Here is a 20,851-nt window from a genome sequence, read left to right as displayed (position 1 = left end):
TTCAATGTATTGGCAAAACTGGACACGCAAATTTGGCTACACTGAAGGCAGTGTGTGGGGACAATGAAAAGTATGATTAAGTAGATCCAGGAGGGCCTCGAATGCCATCCTGGTTTGGAATTCAGCACGTAATTCGGTGCTGCAAAACCTTTCCTCAATGGTTCAGGACTGTGAATTAATCCTCCTGGAGCAAAACATGACATAATGCAACTATGAAAATTCTCTAAAGTCTGATTAGCTTTAAAATTTACATGAACCTTAGCCAATGTGTCATACACAATGAAATCAATAGCCAAGTTGAAGTATCTGAAAGCCTGAGATATTCCAGGTCTCAAACACCAGGACATTTGGACGTTTACTTTTCCTTCATCCAGTGGATTAAGAAAATCAATAAAATAATGAGGTGTGCAAAGTTGTAATAGTGAACAGCTAGTCTGGCAATTATGTCACTAATCCATGCAAAACCACTATGACCCACTCACTATAATTTAATCATTCTCTTCCTTTTGCCCCATTCAATGAATAAACTATCTCATGTGGGAAAACATAAATTTACACGAACCTTGCATTTTGTCCACATTAGCATTTGTTAACTGTGCTATCTTGCATTTTGTACACAGTTAGCATTTGTTTGTTGTTTAAAAAGCATGGCCCCAGTGAGTGGAAAAACATTCTGTATATTTTGTCCACAGTTAGCATTTGTTAACTGTGCTACCTTGCATTTTGTCCACAGTTAGCATTTGTTGTTTAAAAAGCATGGCCCCAGTGAGTGGAAAAACATTCTATGCGAATTTTTTTAGCAGAGAAATGACATGATAAATGTCACTGTTTGGAACAGTTAATCTGTCAGCCACATGTAGAGTGGATCAGAGTGTGACAATCTGAGGGAGTTGTGTGGTTGCCAAGATTAAGTTGGCAATGATGATAAGAGCGAAAAAGTGACGCAATGGGCATTTCAAAGAACAAATTAAAAGGATTTGATAATTTACCAGATATATTTGTTTACGGAAAGGAAGGCAAGAAAGCTTTCTGGGCTTTAGAGAGATTTATTAAATAGTAGCTGAAATAAAGTGGTAAGAAGAGTATATTTTGTGTTGTTTCAGCTTCCTTTTAGTCACTTGGAGTTTGAGGTACTTATAAGATAATCTACATGGAAAGTCTTTCAAACAGTATCCAGTCAAAAATACTTGTGGGGTGGGTGATGCCATGTAGACAGCTATAGCTATGTTGACGGTACAGCACTTCCAGTCTGGCCTTGGGCATGTCTGGCTGAGATGCACCGTGTTCCCTTTATAACACTTTCAGTCGCCTTCCTGAGGCCACCTTGGTTTTCATTTCTCCTCATGTTTAGGGTAGTTGAGTCCTGGTGTTCCTGCAAAGAGCCTAGGCAGAGGATGAGTTTTGTGAAGCCAGACATTTTAAAGTCCACAATTTTGTGGGGGTTTTTTCAGCTCTTTGAAAGAAGGTTTTAAAAGGGAGAATGGAGAGAGAGAGTAAGATTATATTTGAAATTTTTGACTCAGTTCTTTTCTACCTCCTCAGAATACCATTTCTATTCCCCCGAGGTTCATTTCCGCTCTACCTGTCCTCTCATCACCAATACTTCCAGTCTACTCAGTTCAGGGCTTCCTCTCAGCCTCAGCCAAAAAGTCCTCATTAAGGCATTAACTGACAGGAAATTCAACATTAATGTGGAAATATACTAGTCAGGTGGCAGTCAGTAGGGGCCTTAAGAAGGCCAAATCATCTAAAAGCAATATAGCAGTAATACAAGACTTGGAAAACTGAATGGGTTCTGGAGCAAAACCAACCCATTACCCTGATACACCTCATACAAAAATTGTAAACCATTCTCATTTTCCATCTTTTGTGTATCTTACAGAGTTGTAAAACTATTGCATATATAATGCGGAATTCATCTTTTCTACACTTTTAGTGGCTCCATAATATGCCATTTGGGTAAAAGTTTATTTAACCCTTTTTGGAAAATATAAAGCAAGAGGAATAAAAATGAGTAGTCAGTTATAGGAAATGGGCTACTGAACAACGTTAGAGAGCTATTAAAGAACAAGGTTGACCAAATCCCTTTCCTCAGAGAGGTTATATTATGGGAGGAGCCAAAAACTGAACAAATAAATAAGAAAATGCCAGTGCAGTAGTAGGAATAAAACAGTGTGGCGGGACAGAGGTTCACTGGGAAACTGCTGAAACTGAGGTGTCTGTGGGGGCCCCTCTGTGAGATGTTTAACTTGAGATCAGAATGGCAAGAAGAGCCAGCCATGTGAGATGTTGGAGGGAACTTTCAAGCAGAGAAAACACATCACGCCAAAGCCCTGAGACACAGCAGCTGTTAGGCAGCTACGTCTCTGCTACTCACGAAATTCATCCTGGGGAGAAATCATCATTCTGTAAATATATTCTCAACAGTCCAGGAGGAGACAAATATTTTTTAGAAAGAAAGCCAGCTAGAGAGCGTGTCAACAGGAAACAGATCATTCAAATATACCCTATAATGTACCTAAATTATTTGGACCATGAGTGGGTGACTTTATGATGTATATAACATATTTATATTCATCCTTACTTCAGAAAGAATTTATTTCCCATAGAAGTATAAATTATGATCAAATGGCATAAATAAAAAGTGAAGGGAAAAAGATACAGTAAAACAAATGAAGACAATATGGGGGAAAGAATAAGGGTATAGCTGCTCATGATAATCGCCTCTGGCTACTCTGGCTATCACTAGGCTATGAGTTTTCCAGAAATCTGGCGGGGAGGGGTTGGGGAGGGCGGCCCAGAGAAGCGGGGTAGAGAAGGAGGGTAGGAATGCCATTAGTTATACAATTTAAAATATTCATAGACTATTTTTGACACTATAAAAGTATGCAGTAGTTCCCATAAGAGGATGCTGCCTGATATGATGAACATGCCCCTCCTCAACATCCTTGAATAGACACAGCTGTGTTTTCATGGTCAGGTTCTTACTACAACTCTCAGTAGAGACTTCTTAAATCACTCCACTGTAAAGTTCAGCAAAAGTAAGTCTTCAATGGGCCAACCTTATGCAGAATGGGTATCCAAATTACTATTCAATTAACTTTATCCAAAATACATTTTTAATAGCTTGAGAGTAAAACAACATACCCTCATGGATTCTTCCCTAAATATTATTTCTCACAATGAACCTAGTGACACTGATCTATCTCTGTCTTGGATTCCCTACCAACCTGCAGACCGTAGCAATGGGATGTTGCCAACTGTATAGAGACTTCAACTGTAATCGAACAACAATAAAAAAAAATGAAAAGAAAGTAAAATACAATAAAACAAACAAAAAACACCAATGTTAAGTGAGGGTTAGAGTTAAAATAATCCTGTGAAAGCTGGGACTTTGTACTACCTTCCACAAAGTAGAGTATTTGTCTTTTGTGTAAATTTAACAGTGTTTTGGGTTTTCTTCATACAATTACTGTGCCACTAAGAGGAAAGATACCAAGGAGTGTCTCAATAAATATTTTTGGTCAGAATAAAATAATATTCTCTGTTTAATAACTGTAGCAGTTTTTAATCACCATTTATATAATGCTGAGATTATATTTTATAAACAAAATATAAAAAGAAAAATGAAATAACCAAAATAATACTAGTTTCTCTAGAGAGTTGATAGGAGTGGAAAAGCATTAAGTTAAAAATAATATGTCAAAAACATGGCTACAATAAAGGTTATATAATAAAGTTCACTTCACACATAGGTTATTTCAAGTACAATACAAATATATTGAGAAACCAAAAGTACTCTCAATTCATAGCTTGTCGCTATGAATTTCAATCAATATGTTCAAACAGTGAAGAAATAGCAGGAGTTATACACTCCTCTATGCTCCAGGCTATACTTTAAAAAGAAACTCCTATTTTGCATGTTAAAGGAACAACTTATTAAAACTATCAGAATGTTTCATGTAGAACACTACCCAATAATCGTATCATTTGGGTATTTTTAAGAATTCATGTTTTGATGTCTGATTTTTGCTATGAACTTTCAGGAACAAACACTGCAACAACAGAAACTAAACAAATCTGCCCTTGACTTTATTCAGTTTATATAGTTGATTCTATGGCAAATTTCTTGAAAACACCTGTCTAAATCTGAATTTCAAATATGAGTTTCTTACTTGCCATATTGTAATGATGTAATGCACTGATGAACATGAAAATAGAGTGGGCATGTAAACAGAAAACCAAGGTAGCTTTTGTAAAATTATGAGAATAGAATAGTTGAAAGTTTCCCAAATATGTCAGTTTTTTCTAAATACACATGAATTTTTGAGGACAGGAAATGTTTTATTTAAATTTATATTTCTCAGTAGGTAATACAAAACCTAATAAATAGGTACTGAAGGAATAGAAATGAAGTTGCAAACATTATGCACCAAAAATTTAATATCTGTTGAAAAGATAATAAAATCATAATGACTTTTCAAGAAAGTAAGCTCTCCCATAAACTGCTGAATATATTCCCAGACTCCTAGTGCAAATTACCGTTCATACACAAACCATACTTTTCAGATGTGACAGGCTGGTCCTGATATTTTTCATGCATACATGTATAACAACTATTTAGTAGAATACTTACTATGTACCAGACATGTTCTAGGCATGAAGACATAAGCAGTTAAAAACTGACCAAATATCTGCCTGTAAGGAGTTATGTTCTAATGGAATAAAGAGAATATCAACTGGGAATTTAAAAATCCAATGAAATAATATCACATGACAATAAGGGATGTGAAGATAAACAAAGGAAATCACATTAAAGAGAGTGATGGGGAGTGGGGGATGTGTGCGCTATTGCAGTTGTGGGAGATCCAGGTTGCCTCTCTGAAATAATGAAAGATGTTCTGGGTTGTTTTCTAATTCCATCTAATGTTTCCAAATTTTGCTAATGTATATTGTCTATGTTGACATACAGCAACAAGCAAGGCCTCCCGTGCTACCACCAATGAACACACTCACACACCCCCTACATTCACACTTTACTCTGCTAAGTGCTGCTCTCCTTTCCACCCTCTCTGCCATGCTTTTACAGAGATACAAGAGCTACAACCTACAAAGCAAATGCACTCTCTGTATTTGTCCTAATCTCAGGATGCTAAAACACCAACCTTCAAAAGCTGCTGGGTTATTAATATCAACAGAAAAGAAATAGTAGTAGATGAAATGTGATAGCAGCCTAAATCAGGTGTTTGCCAAGGGGCAGGCACACAACTGGGTTCTTTTGACTGTTTTACCTCACATATTCCTCAAAAAACACCCCTTAGGCATTATTATACAGATGAGGACACGGATGTTCACAGGGATCAAGTAACTGTCTGAGGGTCAAGCAGACAGTAAGGGATCACTAAGCCATGAGTTATCATCAAAGATCACCTGCCTCATCCCATGTAACTGTGTCATGCATCTTCCTCTATATTAAATGCAAATGCACTTGGGGGAGTTAGCATTAAGCCTTGCACAGTGGTGTGAATCAATTTATCAAGCTCTCTCCAGGGAGCGGATATTAAAAAGAGAAAAATATGGCTGAAAGTGAATTAAATTAGGTTAATTCACTTAAGTGCATAATTAAAAGTTATTCACTGTACATAAAAGATAATTAATAGGATGGGGGATATTTTGCTCTAGGTTTTAAAGAAGTAAATCTTAAGATGCGATTTGATAGCTGGTTTTATCTACACTGTTTTTTTTTTCATAGAAAGAAAAAACATATACAAGTCAATGCTTTGTTTAATTCAGGAGGTGTCCAAAGAGCTTTATAACCTTCAAGAGCTTCATGCAGATCTACATTTATATACAAGGTATGATATGATACAAGGGGGAACCAAAAAAACCCCTGGAATTTACTTATAAAAAATTGTGTATTTATTCTTACATGTTTAAACTTCAATCACTGTCAAAGTACTCTCCGCTTGATGCAATATACCTATGGAGATGTTTTTTCCACTGCTCAAAGCAGTCTTTGAACTCGTCGATTTTGATGCCTTTTAGTGCTTCTGCTGCTTTTTGTTTCACCTTTTCCACATTGGCAAACCGTTTCCCTCTGAGGACTTTTTTCATGGGGGAAACAAAGAAAAAAGGCCGCTCATGGTGAGGCTGAGTGAATAGGGAGGGTGGGGTAAATAGGGAGAGGGGGGCATGGGGGCCATGCTGTTTTTGGTTAAAAACTGCTGAACACTCAGTGCAGTGTAGGCAGATGTGCTCATAAATCACCCATCATGAAATGGGCAAAAGTGTTGAAAGGGTTTTCCAAAAAAAATTCACTGAAGCCGAATGCAGCCTCTCACAACAATGCCAGCTGGTGCACTGATACAGGTGGGTTCCTGGAACACTCACCTAGTGGGGGAAGCCTGTACTAAAGGGGGCCCACCCTCCAGAAGATAATCGCAGTTCTTTTGGGTCCCCCTTCATATATGAACAAATACGTAATATCAGAAGATTGCTGATACTAACAGATATAGTGGAGGACTAACAGAGTCCTCCACTATAGAGGGGCCACTGAGAAAAGGCATAGAAAGCAGAGCCCCTATTCAGACCAGTCACATCCGTCCACTTTTTTAAACATGCACCTTAGTGCTGTAAGATGCCCCTCAGCACTGCTTGAGTTGTGTGTCATGTATTTGGTGTGCTACATCTTCCTTTTTGTTGTTCAATGTATTTTTAAAATTTCCTTAAGATTTCTACTTTGACCAGTAGATTACTTAAACTTATGTTTTCCCAGTGTTTTGGAAAATTTCCTGTTTCCTTTGTTATTGATTTCTAGTTTTATTCCACTGTGATGAAGAAAACACTCTGTATGATTTCAGTTGAGGTTTTTTTAGTGGCTCAGGGAATGGTCTATCCTTATATACATTCCATATCACTGAAAAAGAATGTGTATTTTGATGTTACATGGAGTGGTCTACAAATGCCGAGTAGATCCTTTGAGTTCTTCATAGCATTTCTGATCTTCTGTCTCATTGTACTCTCAGTTGTCAAAGAGGGGTTTGAAGTCTCCAGCTATTGTAGAGTTGTCTATTCTCTTTAGTTCTATCAGTTTCTGCTTCATAGATTTTGCAACTCTGCTGTTCAGTGCACACACACTTAGGATGGGTATTTTTCTTGGTAGATTGACCCTTCTATTATTATATAATGACAATTTCTGTCTCTGGCCATTTTCTCTCAAGACTACTTTATCTGACATTAACATAGTCACTTCTGCTTTCTTTTGATGTTTGCATAATATTTTTCCATTGCTTTTACTTTTAGCTTACTTATTTCTTTGTATTTGAAGTGACACTATTGGAGACAGCACAGAGCTGGGTTATAGTTTTTAATCCACTCTACCTCTGTCTTTTAATTGGTATACTTTGAACATTTGTATTTAATATAATTATTAATATATTTGGGCTAAGGTCTACCATATTATTTCTTGATTTCCGTTTGTCCTTTCTGTTTTTATTTTTTTATTGTTGTTTTCTTTTTTTATTCCTGGGAATTACTTGAACACTTTTTAGAATTCCATTTTGAGTTGTCTATAGTTTTAGAGAGCATCTCTTTGTATACATATTTTTTAGCCATTGCCCTAGGTATTCTGTTATACATATATAATTTATCTAAAGGTATAATAATTTTACCAGTTCAGATAAAGTATAGAAATCTTATACTCCTTGTGCTTTTTACTCTTCCCTGCTTATAATACAATTGTCTAAAATATTTCTTCTACACACATTTAAAACCACAATTGACATCTTTTTCTGATAGTTCATTACTGACATATAAAAATGTCACCAATTTATGAATACAAATTTTTTATCCTTTTACTTTGCCAAATTCATTTTTTAAACCTAGTAGTTTTTTGTGGAGTCTTTAGGATATTCTATATACAATATTATATTATTGGCAAATAATTACAGTTGCACTTCCTCCGTTCCAATTTGCAAATCAAAAAGAAAAAAATAAGGTACATAAGAATAAATTTAACCAAGGATGATGTAAAAGACCCATACTTGGAAAAAATATAAGACACTGAAGAAACAAACTGAAGAAAGATACAAGTAAGTGGAAGCATAGATTGTGTTCATGGGTAGGAAAAATTAACAGTACCTAAAAGGAATCTACAGATTCAATGCAATTTCTATTAAAATACCAATTGCATATCTCACAGATATAGAGCAAATATTCCAAAAATTTATATGGAACCACAAAGACCCTGTATAACCTCAGCTATTTTCAGAATGAAAATCAAAGTTGGAGGTGTCAACACTACCTGATATCAAACTATACTTTAAAGCCATTGTAATCAAAACAGCATGGATTTGGCATAATGGAACAGAATAGGGAGCACAGAAATAAACCCATGCCTTTATGGTCAATTAATATTTGACAAAGGAGGTAAAAGCATACAATGGGGTAAAGAGTCTCTTCAATAAATAATGTTGAGAAGATTGGTCAGATACATGCAAAAAAAATGAATCTAGACCACCAACTTACACCATACACAAGAATGATCAAAATGAATTAAAGACTTCAATGTAAGTCATGAAACTGTAAAAATCCTAGAAGAAATCATAGGCAGTAAAATTTCATACATTACTCATAGCAATATACTTGCCAATGTACATCCTCAGGCAAGGGAAACAAAGGAAAAAATAAATGGGACTAAAGCAAAATAAAAAGCTTTTGTACAACAAAAGAAACATCAACAGGGAACCCACTAAATGTGAGGACATATTTGCCAATGATATATCTGCTAAGGTGTTAATTTCCAAAATATATAAAGAACTTATACAACTCAACACCAAGAAAACAAACAACACAGTAAAAAAAAATAAGCAAAGGACCTGAATAGACACTTCTCCAAAGAGGACATACAGATGGCCAACAGACATATGAAAAGATCCTCAATGTCACTAATCATCACAGAGAAGCAAATTAAAACCACAATGAGACGTCATATCACATCTGGCAAAACAGCTATCAGCAATAAAGCAACAAACATGCTGGTGAGGGTGTGGAGAAAAGGGAACCCTCATGCACTGTTGGTGGGAACGCAGATTGGTGCAGCCACTGAAAAAAAACAATATGAAGTTTCCTCAAAAAATTAAAAATGGAACTGCTTTTTGACCAAGCAATCCTATTTCTGGGAATATAGCCAAAGAAACCTAAAACACTGATTCAAAAAATACATTCACCCCTACATTCACTGCAGTTTTATTTACAATAGCCAAGATCTGTAAACAGCCCAAGTGCCCATCAGTAGGTGAGTGGATAAAAAAACTGTGGTACATTTATACAATGAAATACTACTCGACTGTAAATAAAAGGGTGGGAAGGAAGGGGGACAGAAAGAGACTTTGCTTGGGGTGCTGGGCACAGGATGCAGTGTGCAGATGATGTTTACTTGAGTTGTACACTTGAAACCTGTATGGTTTTATGAACCAATGTCACCCTAATAAATTCAATAAAAGGTAGTCAACCTATGAAATGTACTAAAAATTTATTTCTGTGTTAAAAAGATCACACTAAGTTTACAAAAGAATATTACTTTATATAAATCAGACATGATTGCAAGACCTGATTCTACCATCTATTCACTCAACCATCTTTATATCTTTGAGCCTCATTTCACTCCTGTATGTAACAGGGGTAATAATTATATTCACCTTCCAAGTGGTTGTATGCATAAAATAAAATAATAAATTTAAAAGTTTCACAAAAAACAAACTACACCTGACACTGTTGTAATTTTTGCTTCAACAATAAAACATAATTTATCTCCTCATCACTTAGTTATTTTTCTGGAGTTTTGATCTGTTCTTTCATTTGGGCCATATTACTCTATTCAGCAAAGCTATCATTTAGAATGAAAAGGCAAATAAAGTGCTTCCCAGATAAGGTCAAGGTAAAGGAATTCATCACCACCACCAAGCCCTTATGACATGAAATGTTAAAGGGACTTACCTAAGAAAAAGAAGATCAAAACTATGAACATCAAAATGACAACAAACTTACAACTATCAACAACTGAACCTAAAAAACAAAAACAAAAACAAAAACTAAGCCAACAACTAGAACAGGAACAGAATCACAGAAATGGAGATCACATGGAGGGTTATCTGTGGGGAGGAGAAAGGGGAGAATGCGGGGGGAGGGAATGTGCAGGGAATAAGAAGCATAACTGATAGGCACAAAATAGACAGGGGGAGGTTAAGAATAGTATAGAAAATAGAGAAGCTAAAGACCTTATATGTACGACCCATGGACATGAACTAAGTGGAGGGGGGGATGTAGAAGGGTAGGGGGTGCAGGGTAGAGGGGGAGAAAGGGGAGAAAAATATTGGGACAACTGTAATAGCATAATCAACAAAATATACTAAATAAATAAATGTCAAATTACAATGTGGTACACCTGAAATTAATATAATAGTGTATGTCAACTATAATTAGGAAAAAAAGCAATGGTTACTGAAATGAAATAGATGAAGGTCCTCAGAAATAAAATGGTTTGATAGTCTTCTTTCCCCTGCCCTTTCTTATTGTACAAATGTAGGACAACTGAATAAAATTATTAGGAAAAATTATTTTAAAAAGACAATAAAACAATTTATAAAACTCAAGAGGAGAAGTAAATATTTTATATTTACTCATATATTTGCTCTTCCCATGTTCTTCTTTACTTTCCAATTCTCTAAATACAGAATTCTGGGTTGTTTTTCCATTACTAGGAAAATATTATGTCACTTCCCTCTGACTTCCAAGGGTTGATGAGAAATATGCTGTCTTTCAAATAGTTTTTTTCTTTTATAGCTGCGATTTTCAACTGGTGTGCCGCAAGAATTTTTAAAACAAGAAAATCCTGATTACTTAGTCAAGGGCACTAACCTCTTTACCCTTAGATTGTCAAAGATAAAAAGTACAACAGCCAACACAATAGCTGTCTGGTGTGAACTAATCAAAATTATACCTATATTTTGTCAGATCGGCAAAAAATATATGTTTTACTGTGCCGCTGAATTTTACTAATTAGTTTATGTGTGCCATGAGATGAAAAAGGTAAAAAAAATCACTGATCTATAGGTACAGACTTGCATTTCCTGGGCTGCTTTCAAGATATTTCTTTTCTTTGTTTTCAGAAGTTTAATTTTGATTATCTTGGCATATCATGGCAGGGGTAGCCTTTTAGCCACCGGGATATAGTGAAAGTCCTGACTCTTCTCTAGGCCTCTTCAAATATGACCCGATGGGGAAGGAGAGAAATGCCTCATTGCTACCAGGTGTGGGAGAAGTGCACACTCCCACCTGGCCTCCGCTGACACCGTAGGGGCGCCCTTGTTACTGCCTGGCTGGAATGGAAGTCGTGGTTCCTAACCGGGTTTTCTCTGACACCACCTCAGCAGGGCTGTTGTCTGCCTCAGGTAGATACAAGGCCTTTATCAGGTCATATTTACAAAGTGGTTTCTCCAAATCTGTGGTTTGCCTTCTTATTCTCTTGAAGATGCCTTTCAAAGAGTAAAAGTTTAACTTTAAGTTAGGCCAGTTTCTTGATTTTTTTTCTTTATAGTTTATAATATTTTTGTCATAGTTAAGAGATACTTGCTGAACTCAAGGTTAGGAAAAAAACCTATCCTCTCTTCTAGATATAAAAAAACGTTTTACATTTAGGCCTATAATCCATTTCAAGTTAATTTTTGCATATGATTTAAGGTGAAAATTGATTTTTTTCTGTTTTGCTTATGTCTATACCATTGTGACATATCTTTTTTTTTTGGCAATGATTATCATTTCCCTATGTAATTGATCATGTCTGCATCGGTTTAGATTTCTGAATTCAATCTGCTCCATATACCTAAGTTTCTATTTTTACAGCAATACAGCACTGTATTTTACTTATAAACACTTTTAATGACTGTGGAAATTAGTATATGTCATTCAACCTCTTAACAATATTGTTGTGCTATCCATGTACAAGGTACTAACTCTTCATTGATTAGGCTGTCTTAAATAACTGAGAAATATTTTATAGTTTTTTTCAGTATTTCCCAAGTATGTCATTTTGATGCCATTACAAAAGCATCTTTTCTATTTTAACTCCTATAGTTATTTAGTTGAACAGAAATAGAGAATTAGTTTTTGTACTTTGAACATATATCTAATACCTTGATAAACACATTTATTAGTTTCTATATATCTTTTTCTGTACAACCCCTTCAGCTTTCTACATAAACTCAAAATTGTTAAGATCTCAATTTTGCCTAATTGCATCAATAGATACAAAACTCCAGAAAAAAATCCCAGCAGGTACTTTTCTGTGAAAATTGACAAAATGATTATAAAATTCATATGAAAATGCAAAGGACCTAGGATATATAAAGAACTCTTAAAACTCAAAAACAAGAATACATTTCTTGTTTAAAAATGGGCAAAATATCTGAACAGCCACTCCACCAAAAATATACAGCAAATAGCCACATGAAAAACTAATCAGCAGCAACAGACATCAAAAATATGTAAAATAAAACTACAATGAGATAACGCACATACTTGTAAGGATGGCCATTATTAAAGAGATGGGTGTAACATGTTTTGGTGAGAATGTAGAGCAAGTAGAATTCTCATATACTGTTGGTAGAAATGTAAAATTGTACATCCACTCTCCAAAAAAAAAAATGTGACTAAGGCCTTAAAAGTTTAAACATACACCTACCATATGACCCAGCCATTCTATTCCAGGTAAATAGTCAAGAGAAATGAAAGCATAAATCCATACAAAATACGACTCAGTGATACAAAGAAACGAACTATTGGTACATGATAAAATGTGAATGAATGCAAAATAATTATGTTGAATTAAAAATATAACAACAAATATAAGTGCATAGAAAACTCTAGAAAAGGAAAACTAATCCATAGTGACAAAAAGATCAGTAGTTTCCTGAGGGTGCGGAGGGAGTAAGAAAGGGTGGGAAGGAGGAATTACAAAAGGGCGTTCTGGACAGCAGCAAGGAGCGAAGAATGTGAGGAGCAGGTCCCACCTGCGTCCATACACTTTAAGGTAACTTCCAGGAAATTTCGAACATTTCCACTACATATCATTGACTGTCGCTTGACCATAGAGAGGTGCAAAATAGATGCCACCATTCATTAAAAAAAAATGTTCACAAAGGAGAAAGAGCCTCTTTGCCTCAGTACCCTTTCTTGTGTTTTAGCATTGTTATGCATTTATTTTTAAATATTTTTGCTAATATTTCAATAAAATTTTGAGAGGAAGAAGAGGAAAATGCATACTTACTTAACCAGAATTGCATATTTTCTTTACTCAGAACTTCAGCTTATTATTTATTGGTTTCCATGTATAAACCATTAATAAAATTCTTAACTACATGTATATAATTTAATGTTTAAAGAAATCACATGGGTGAACTAATTTGTAAATACTCATTTCCTAGATGCTCTTTATTTTTAATATTTTTTATTTTGAAATAATTTTAAACTTACAGAGAAAGTACACAAACAGCACAAAAAATTCCATATATCTTTCACTCAGAGATCTCATTCAAATTTTAATAACTTTCCCAATAATGTCCTTCATAGCAAAAGTATCAGCTCTAGGACTGTATTTTACACTTAGCTGTCATGTCTTTTCAGCCTGAGACCTCCCTTAACTTTCATCACCTTACCATTTTTGAAAACTCTGGGAAAATAAAATTTCCCCATCAAGTTTATCAAATATTTTCTCATTATTCAATTTAGGCCATGCATGATTGGCAGAAATATTAGAGAAGCAAGGCCACGTTTTTTTAACTGCATCTTAATGTTGGTTTGCCTTTTCATTTAAGTCAAGTCATGTCTGCCAGTTTTCTTCACTTTAAAGTTACTTTTTCCTTTGTAATTAACAACTATTTTGTGAAAAGATACTAAAGATGATGCAACACTTCATTCCTCATACAATTTTCACCCATTTGTTTTAGCATCAATTAATGTTTCTTGCCTGAATTATTAAGAAGATGGTTGCCAAGTAGTGATTGTCTATATTCCACCATCCCTTTTATTTTTATTAATTGGCATTCTACTTATAATAAAGCCTTTTCTTCTCCAAATAAATTGAATACGTTCGTGTATCTCATTATTATCCCTGTGCAATAAAATATTCCTGCTTTGTACAGTTAAGATAATCTGTTAGCATCATTTTTAATTTTTATTCTTAAATTGTTCCAGATTTAGTTAATAAGAGCTTCTTCAAGCTGGCTTCTATGTTCTTTTGACACGTACCTATTTTCCTTTGTCCATTTTCTTACTGTCGGGCATAATAAGATTTTCCAGGTTCATCCTGTACTTTCCTAGCCTCAAGACTTGATTCAACAATTTCTCCAAGGATGCCTGGTTCCATTGAATGGAGAATGGAATTTACAACCCCAAATATGGTCACTTAGTAACCTCATTGCTATTGGGGTGCTGCTATTCCCAGGCCTTCACGGTAAGGCAGAGTGAGGGGAAAAATGTATACATTTATGCAAATGTTAATACACACAGATCTATACTTATTCTTGTGACATTTATATCTATTTCTATTATTCAAAGTCATGAGATCACATTAATACCTCCAATTTCTTTCCAGTACCACAAGGTTCATTCTACCTTTTTTCTTTTTTATATTTGTAGCTTCCATCTCTATCAGTGAGTAAGTTGGCTTGCACTTTTTTCAGTTTATTTACTTATTTTCTCAATACTCCCCTACCTGTGTGTAATGAGTTTCCCAATCCTGCCAGGTGACTAGCTGATACTCTCCAGGACAAGTGGATTTCAGGGTTACAGATGTGGCTGAAAAGTGTGGGGCAGGGTACCTGAAAAAGCAACTTGTGCAGCAGCAAGTGTATGAATAATGCAGGCTGTGAGTGACCATACATTTAACACAAGTCCACCTCATGACATAAGCCAAATCAGTTAGCAAAATTCAGACCATGTGGTTAGAGGTCCTTTGAGCTAAACAAAGAAAGTGATAATGTGGTTCTCTTCCACTTGGAGTGGGTCAGACAACATTTGGAGAAATGCTGTGAATTTGGATGGCCACATATTCAGTACATATAGATTTAAAAATCCTTTGGAGATTTTTATGAAGGCCCTGTTATTTTGTTTTTTAATAGTTTAGGATTTTACTTTTTTGTGAGTATGCTTGGGCCTGAACCAAGATATAGGACTGCACTGAGCACCCTGACTACCAATAATTTTCAAATAATTATTCTACGTACTTAATGGAAATGGGAAACACTAAAATTGTATACTTCTGTATGTTGAAAATAAATTTATTATGATGTTCCACATCATATAATCTCTTAGAAACTAAGTTAAACTGCTTACAATATAGACAAATAAATCACTTAATCGTAACAAGAAGCTATATGCCAGTTAATTATTCAGTTTCAGAATTTCTGACTGTCAAATTCTTTGACTGTTAAGTGGTTGGCCTTAGGGTTTGAGATGGCTTTTGTTTACACCATACATCTTGCCTGTGTATGTTGCAAAACTACTCTCCTTTGGTGGGAGCCAAACCATGTCACAGTTAAGGAGCTGTGTGTGGAAGTCTATAGTAAATAGGTTTATAGTGCTAGTTTATTGAAGCAGTGTCAATCATACCTTATAGATTGAGGCCCAGTTTGCCTTACTTGCCAGTCCTGAATAAGCCAATAGAATACTGAAAGTGTTACATCTCACAAAAATATCAAAGAGTTGTGGAATGTAAATCACCACTACCATTTTTACCTTACATCGTCATATTATCTGATTAAAATGTCATTACCCAAGACTCCAATGCCATGATTTCTAGGAATCATTTTACAATGCCTCAAAACATCTTAAATCATTTTTTAAAGGTAGTGTAAGCTTATGCTATTAAATCACCTGGAAACAAGATTTATTTTAAGTAGTTTTGAAATACTATATTGTGTGCAGCACGTTATAAGCTTCTCTAATGATAAAATGTTAGGAATAAATAAATAAAAATGTGTGGTTGGCTGGTGTAGCTCAGTGGATTGAGTGCCAGCCTGCAAACCAAAAGGTTGCCAGTTCAATTCCCAGTCAGGACACATGCCTGGGTTGCAGGCCAGGTCCCCAGTGGGGGGCACACAAGAGGCAACCACACATTGATGTTTCTCTCCCTCTCTTTCTCCCTCCCTTCCCCTTTCTCTAAAAATAAATAAAATCTTTCTACAAAGTAAAAAAAATTGTTAAAAAAAGAAAGAAACTAAGAAATGAACTAAATAAATAAGATATACAGGTAAAAAAACAGGATACCAGTATTCTCAGGAATAGTATATGTTACCTTTGCTACTTTTTCAAATAAAATTCTTGTGCTCTCTTTAAAGTGACTTACTCTAGTATGTGTTTTTTTAAACATTCCTCATTTTAAAAATCTGTAAAGGGGACATAATGTCAAGCCTTATAGATTTTCAAAACTAAAGTAAACCTATGTCACCAACTCAAGTACCTCAGCATGCACAAAAACAAAAAAAAAGAAAGAAATCACAAAAAAGCACAGATAAAACTTGGAGACACCTAACCATTTCAATGTGTGATTGAAAAAAAGAAAGTTTTAGCTTATGTCATTGTTTCTATAATGTAGCACAGGAATTAAATATGTAATAAATCATTTGTGCCTCTTCTGCGGATTCCTGGCTAAATTCAGATTTCCAGTTCCTCCTCTGATTTCCTCAGCAGGTTTGTTTGTTTGTTCATTTGTTTCATTGCTGTCCTGAGCAGTTCTTACATGAACCAGTGATCAAAGTGCTGGAAGCTTTGAGGAGAAGGTTAGGCCAATAATATCCCTTTTACACTAGGTTTACTGGTTTTCTAGCACAGGAAGAGACAGGCAACCACAAGCTAGTGAGATTTTCCCATTTTGTGAAGTATGTGTAATTCTAATCTCAAAACTAAGGCTCTATAAAGATCAAAATTATTGTATAAGGGTCTGCTTTTCTTAAAAGAGAACTTATCCATTTTTTCCCTCCAATTATTTAAAGTACATGCCAGTCCTTAAAAACTAACTCATTGCTATGTATAGGGATATATGTAATATGTCACCAAGAAATTGACGAAATACAAAGCATATAATTTTGTCATTTTTTTTTTTTAGTGAGGAGGTCTAACAATTTTATGAGAAAATTTTCTTAACATTACTTAAAATTCTTCAAAGCAGAACTAGCTTGTGAGCATTTTTTAAAATGAGGATGTGATAAATATAGTTTTATTTTCTGTAAGTATGTAGAAAGTTTACATGTATTCCTAACCTCTATTGTTACTTGAAGAGACTTTTCAGAATTTTAAAATATGTTAAATGAAAATAGCATCTATTAAAAACATTTCACTTATCCTACCTGGTCAATTGTACTTTATATTTTAAGAGAGTAGGAACACTCTAAATGTAAATATTTATCTTATGTTTATTTTGATGTAATTAATACACTGTTCCACAAGAGGTTATTATGCTTCTACTTTTTAAAAATATACTTATAGCATTACCTATATTTTCCAATTATTTCACTAACGATGAAGAAAAGAATTCTAGCAGCTCCAGCAATTTTACATTGTTTTTGGATATGGTCTTCCTTTGCTAACGCTTTCAGCAGAGACAAGAATCAAGACATATATTGCAGGATGTTAGGACGCTAACAACAGTGAGTTTCTGTAGAAACTATGGTCCTATCGTTCAAGACAGTACGTTAAAGTTGAGCAGGAAAACTTAAGAAATCATGCAGTCTTACATATTTCAAACCCGTCTCTCCCAGAGAAAAGACCTATCTGAGCTCACGCCCTTGTCACCCTCTTCCCTTTTGTATTGGGGTATTACTTTGCATAATTGTTTTCTCTGTAGTTCTCACTCTCCCGGGTCCTCGAGAAGCTTCTCCAGTCTCGGTATCTCTTCCCCATGCGGAGCATCAGCCTTACTCTACGGTCAGGGGCGTGTAACCCCCAAGAATGGCCACAACTGTTTTTTGGGAGGAGGGATAGGGACTGTATCTGGACCCACCCAAGTCCCCTCGCCCCGCCTGCAGGTACCCATGTGGGTGGCTGGACCTGGAGGAGGGACCAGGGCTGTCCCTCCCCGCTGGCCTCAGCATCTGCCCAGCGCCCCGGCAGCCAGTGGGACACTTGACCCCTGCCAGGTTTCTGTTTCCCATTCTCTTTTTCTCGAGTCCTCCTGCTCTTCCTTTCTCCTACTGTATTTTTATCTTCAGTTCTTTTTGGCAAGAGAACACAGCACAGAGCTACGTCTCCTTCCCACAAATACGTGTATGCTTTTCCCAAACCTCTCTCCTCCCCTTTTCTCCCTCTCATCCAGGTAGGGTCTGCAATGCAAAGGACCCTCCTCCCATCCAGACACCAATGTCAGCGTCTCAGTTTGACAATTTTTTTCAACACATCCGCGCCTACCGGAGCCAGTTCCTTACCAGTTCCACTTTCTCCCTGTTAACCGTGTTTCTTTCCACTGCTAAGCACCTCTTCCACCTATTCGGATTCCACAACTGCCCACATTTTTTTAAAAAAATCCAATATGCAAGAGAGTGTGAATTCCAGGAAGAGTGTGTGTGTGTGTGTGTGTGTGTGTGTGTGTGTGTGTGTACACGCGCGCGCATGCCATCCCTCTGTCTGTCAGGGTCCTGGGCATGTGGCTTCTAGGTGCTGCTGGACAGTCGGACGGCTCAAACTTCTGCCAGGCTAAGGCTGGACCCTGCCGAGCTCACCTGTCTGCAACCAGGTAACCAGGGAAGTGCTAGCCAGGCTGTGTTCCAGGACACCTGGCCCCGAAAAGAGCGATAGCAGTGACCTGGAGCCACAGGGGCGCCCCTCCTTCATGGTTGTTCTCTATCCCTCCTTCCCTCCAACGTGTTCTGCTTTTCTCTGGGCACCCCTTCCTCCACAGCGCCTTACCTCAAACAGGGGACCAATCTTGTTCTTCTCCAGGTAAGCCTGGATCCGGGACTGCTGATACGACGCCATGGAGGGACAGCAGGGGCCAGCGCAGAGTGTGGACAGAAGGGCGCCTCCGCGGGGGGCCCACCCACCTTCTCCCTGGACTGGGGTGGGGACAGGAGCTAGCGAGCCTGGGCTCCCGGAGCGTGGCGGGCTCGGCCTGGCCGTGGGCGTGGGCTGCAGCCACGCGAGCAGTGAGTGTGGGGCTCTGAGAGCCGGAAACCCCGCACGGCACCGGCACCGCCAACTCAGACAACTCGGAGACGTGGGGGGAACTCATTCATCGCGCTCTCCTGCTGCACCCGCCCCCACGGCTCTCCCTCCCGGCAGCGCTGGCTCCGGAGCTGACGCTGGGGAATTGGAGCCGCGGTGCCTTGCTTCTCTGGGCGGCAGCAGCAAGGATCAGGGGTTGGGAAGCTAGCCGGGAGCTGCTGCTCCGCCCAGAGCGGCACCTGGGGGCGCCCTCCGAGGACAGGGGCCTCAGGGCTCTAACTCAACTCGCAGGAGTGTACGAGTGTAGAATGCGTGTGCCCCTCTTCTAGGTTGCAACAACAAACAACCTGGACTTATCCCCAGCTTGTGCTCGCCCTGCCCGCTGCTCCCTAGCGACAGCTCCGCTCAAAAAGCCAATGGTTAAGGGGCTTCTTTCAAAGTGCTTATAAATCTGGTGCTTGTTGGCTACTCTTCGACAGCTGCAAATACAGATCTCAAGGGGGTCGTCCCTACCGCCCCATCGGAACTTCTCCTTTCCACCTCCTGCTCTGCCTACGGTGGTTCACAGTCCGAGAAGAGCAGAGTTGTGAGAAGATGCATGGGGTCTGAGGGTTCGCGACGAAAATGAAGTTGCCTTGCTTTGGAAAATCTGGCTTGGCTTGGAGCAAACCTACTGTAGGCTGAGGACCCAGCAGAAAACTCCCAAAGGTTGGGAGCAACTCTTCAGCGTCTGACTGGAAGAAGAGATAAAAGCAAGCCAGCCCCCCGCCCCGCTTCCAAGTCCGCCTTCCTAATCCACATATAATTATGTCTATATATAATTATATAACTACATCTCAGGTGCTACCCTATTCCACTTAACAATGATCCTTCTAGATATTACATGAACTCCTCAAATTTAGCCAATACCTTTTTATCATGGAGAGATTTTTCAAGTTTAAGATGTACAAACACAGAGTTTTCTTCACAGAGCCCTTTTTCTTGTGAAGAAAACCATTGAGACTTCCCATGACAATTTCCCTGGCTCCTAAACATGACGTACTACCAAAATAAAAAGATTTATATTAGTAAATATGAAGGTTTAGAATAAAGGGAATAATAGCATTTGAAGCAGACTTCAACTGTACAGATTTCTTTTTCTTCACTATGTTCTTAATGGCTGTAATTTATCATTTTTTATTGGTGTCAGTGTTTTTTCATCTGCATTTTAAATCATCGGTCCTCAACATTTTTGGCACCAGGGCCACAGGTGGGTGTGGGGGACAGGGGACAGGAGGCTGAGCTCAGGAACTCAGGCCTTAATGGGAGGAAGCTTCTCTCCCTTGCCTGCTCTCACCTCCTGCTGTGCAGCCTAGTTCCTAACAGGCCACAGACCATCCTGTATGTCCTGACATATGTCCTCAGTGTCCTGGGGTTTGGGGACCCATGATTTAAATGATATACTTATGTGGAAACATGCAATAGTTAAGGTAAGAATGGACTATCTAAGAAAGTAATGTTAATTCCATTTAAATAATTCAGATCTAAGAAATCTGCCAGGATACCTAAGAGTTTAACTATGACTGATAGCCTGAAATTGATATGAATTGGAGTGGGAAGATGCCCAAGTTATTACTTTGACAATCAGACTCAATGGTCT

The 20,851-nt window shown here is 37.4% G+C and overlaps 1 protein-coding gene across 1 annotated transcript in view; it reads right to left on the bottom strand.

Annotated features, from left to right (window-relative positions):
* CUNH8orf34 (chromosome unknown C8orf34 homolog) overlaps positions 1 to 19,279 on the bottom strand; it is a 307,155-nt gene extending 287,876 nt beyond the window's left edge. The window contains 2 exon segments of the mRNA XM_054590132.1: positions 18,958 to 19,083; positions 19,085 to 19,279. Of these exon segments, the coding sequence (XP_054446107.1) occupies positions 18,958 to 19,083; positions 19,085 to 19,279 (321 nt within the window).
* Between the last annotated feature and the right edge of the window lie 1,572 nt (positions 19,280 to 20,851).

The sequence above is a fragment of the Pteronotus mesoamericanus genome, unplaced genomic scaffold (assembly GCF_021234165.1).
Source record: "Pteronotus mesoamericanus isolate MK-2021 breed Mesoamerican mustached bat unplaced genomic scaffold, CSHL_Meso_final scaffold_174, whole genome shotgun sequence".
NCBI lineage: Eukaryota > Metazoa > Chordata > Mammalia > Chiroptera > Mormoopidae > Pteronotus > Pteronotus mesoamericanus.
Note: the sequence above shows the minus strand (reverse complement) of the source record. Positions and strands in the feature narration are given on the sequence as shown.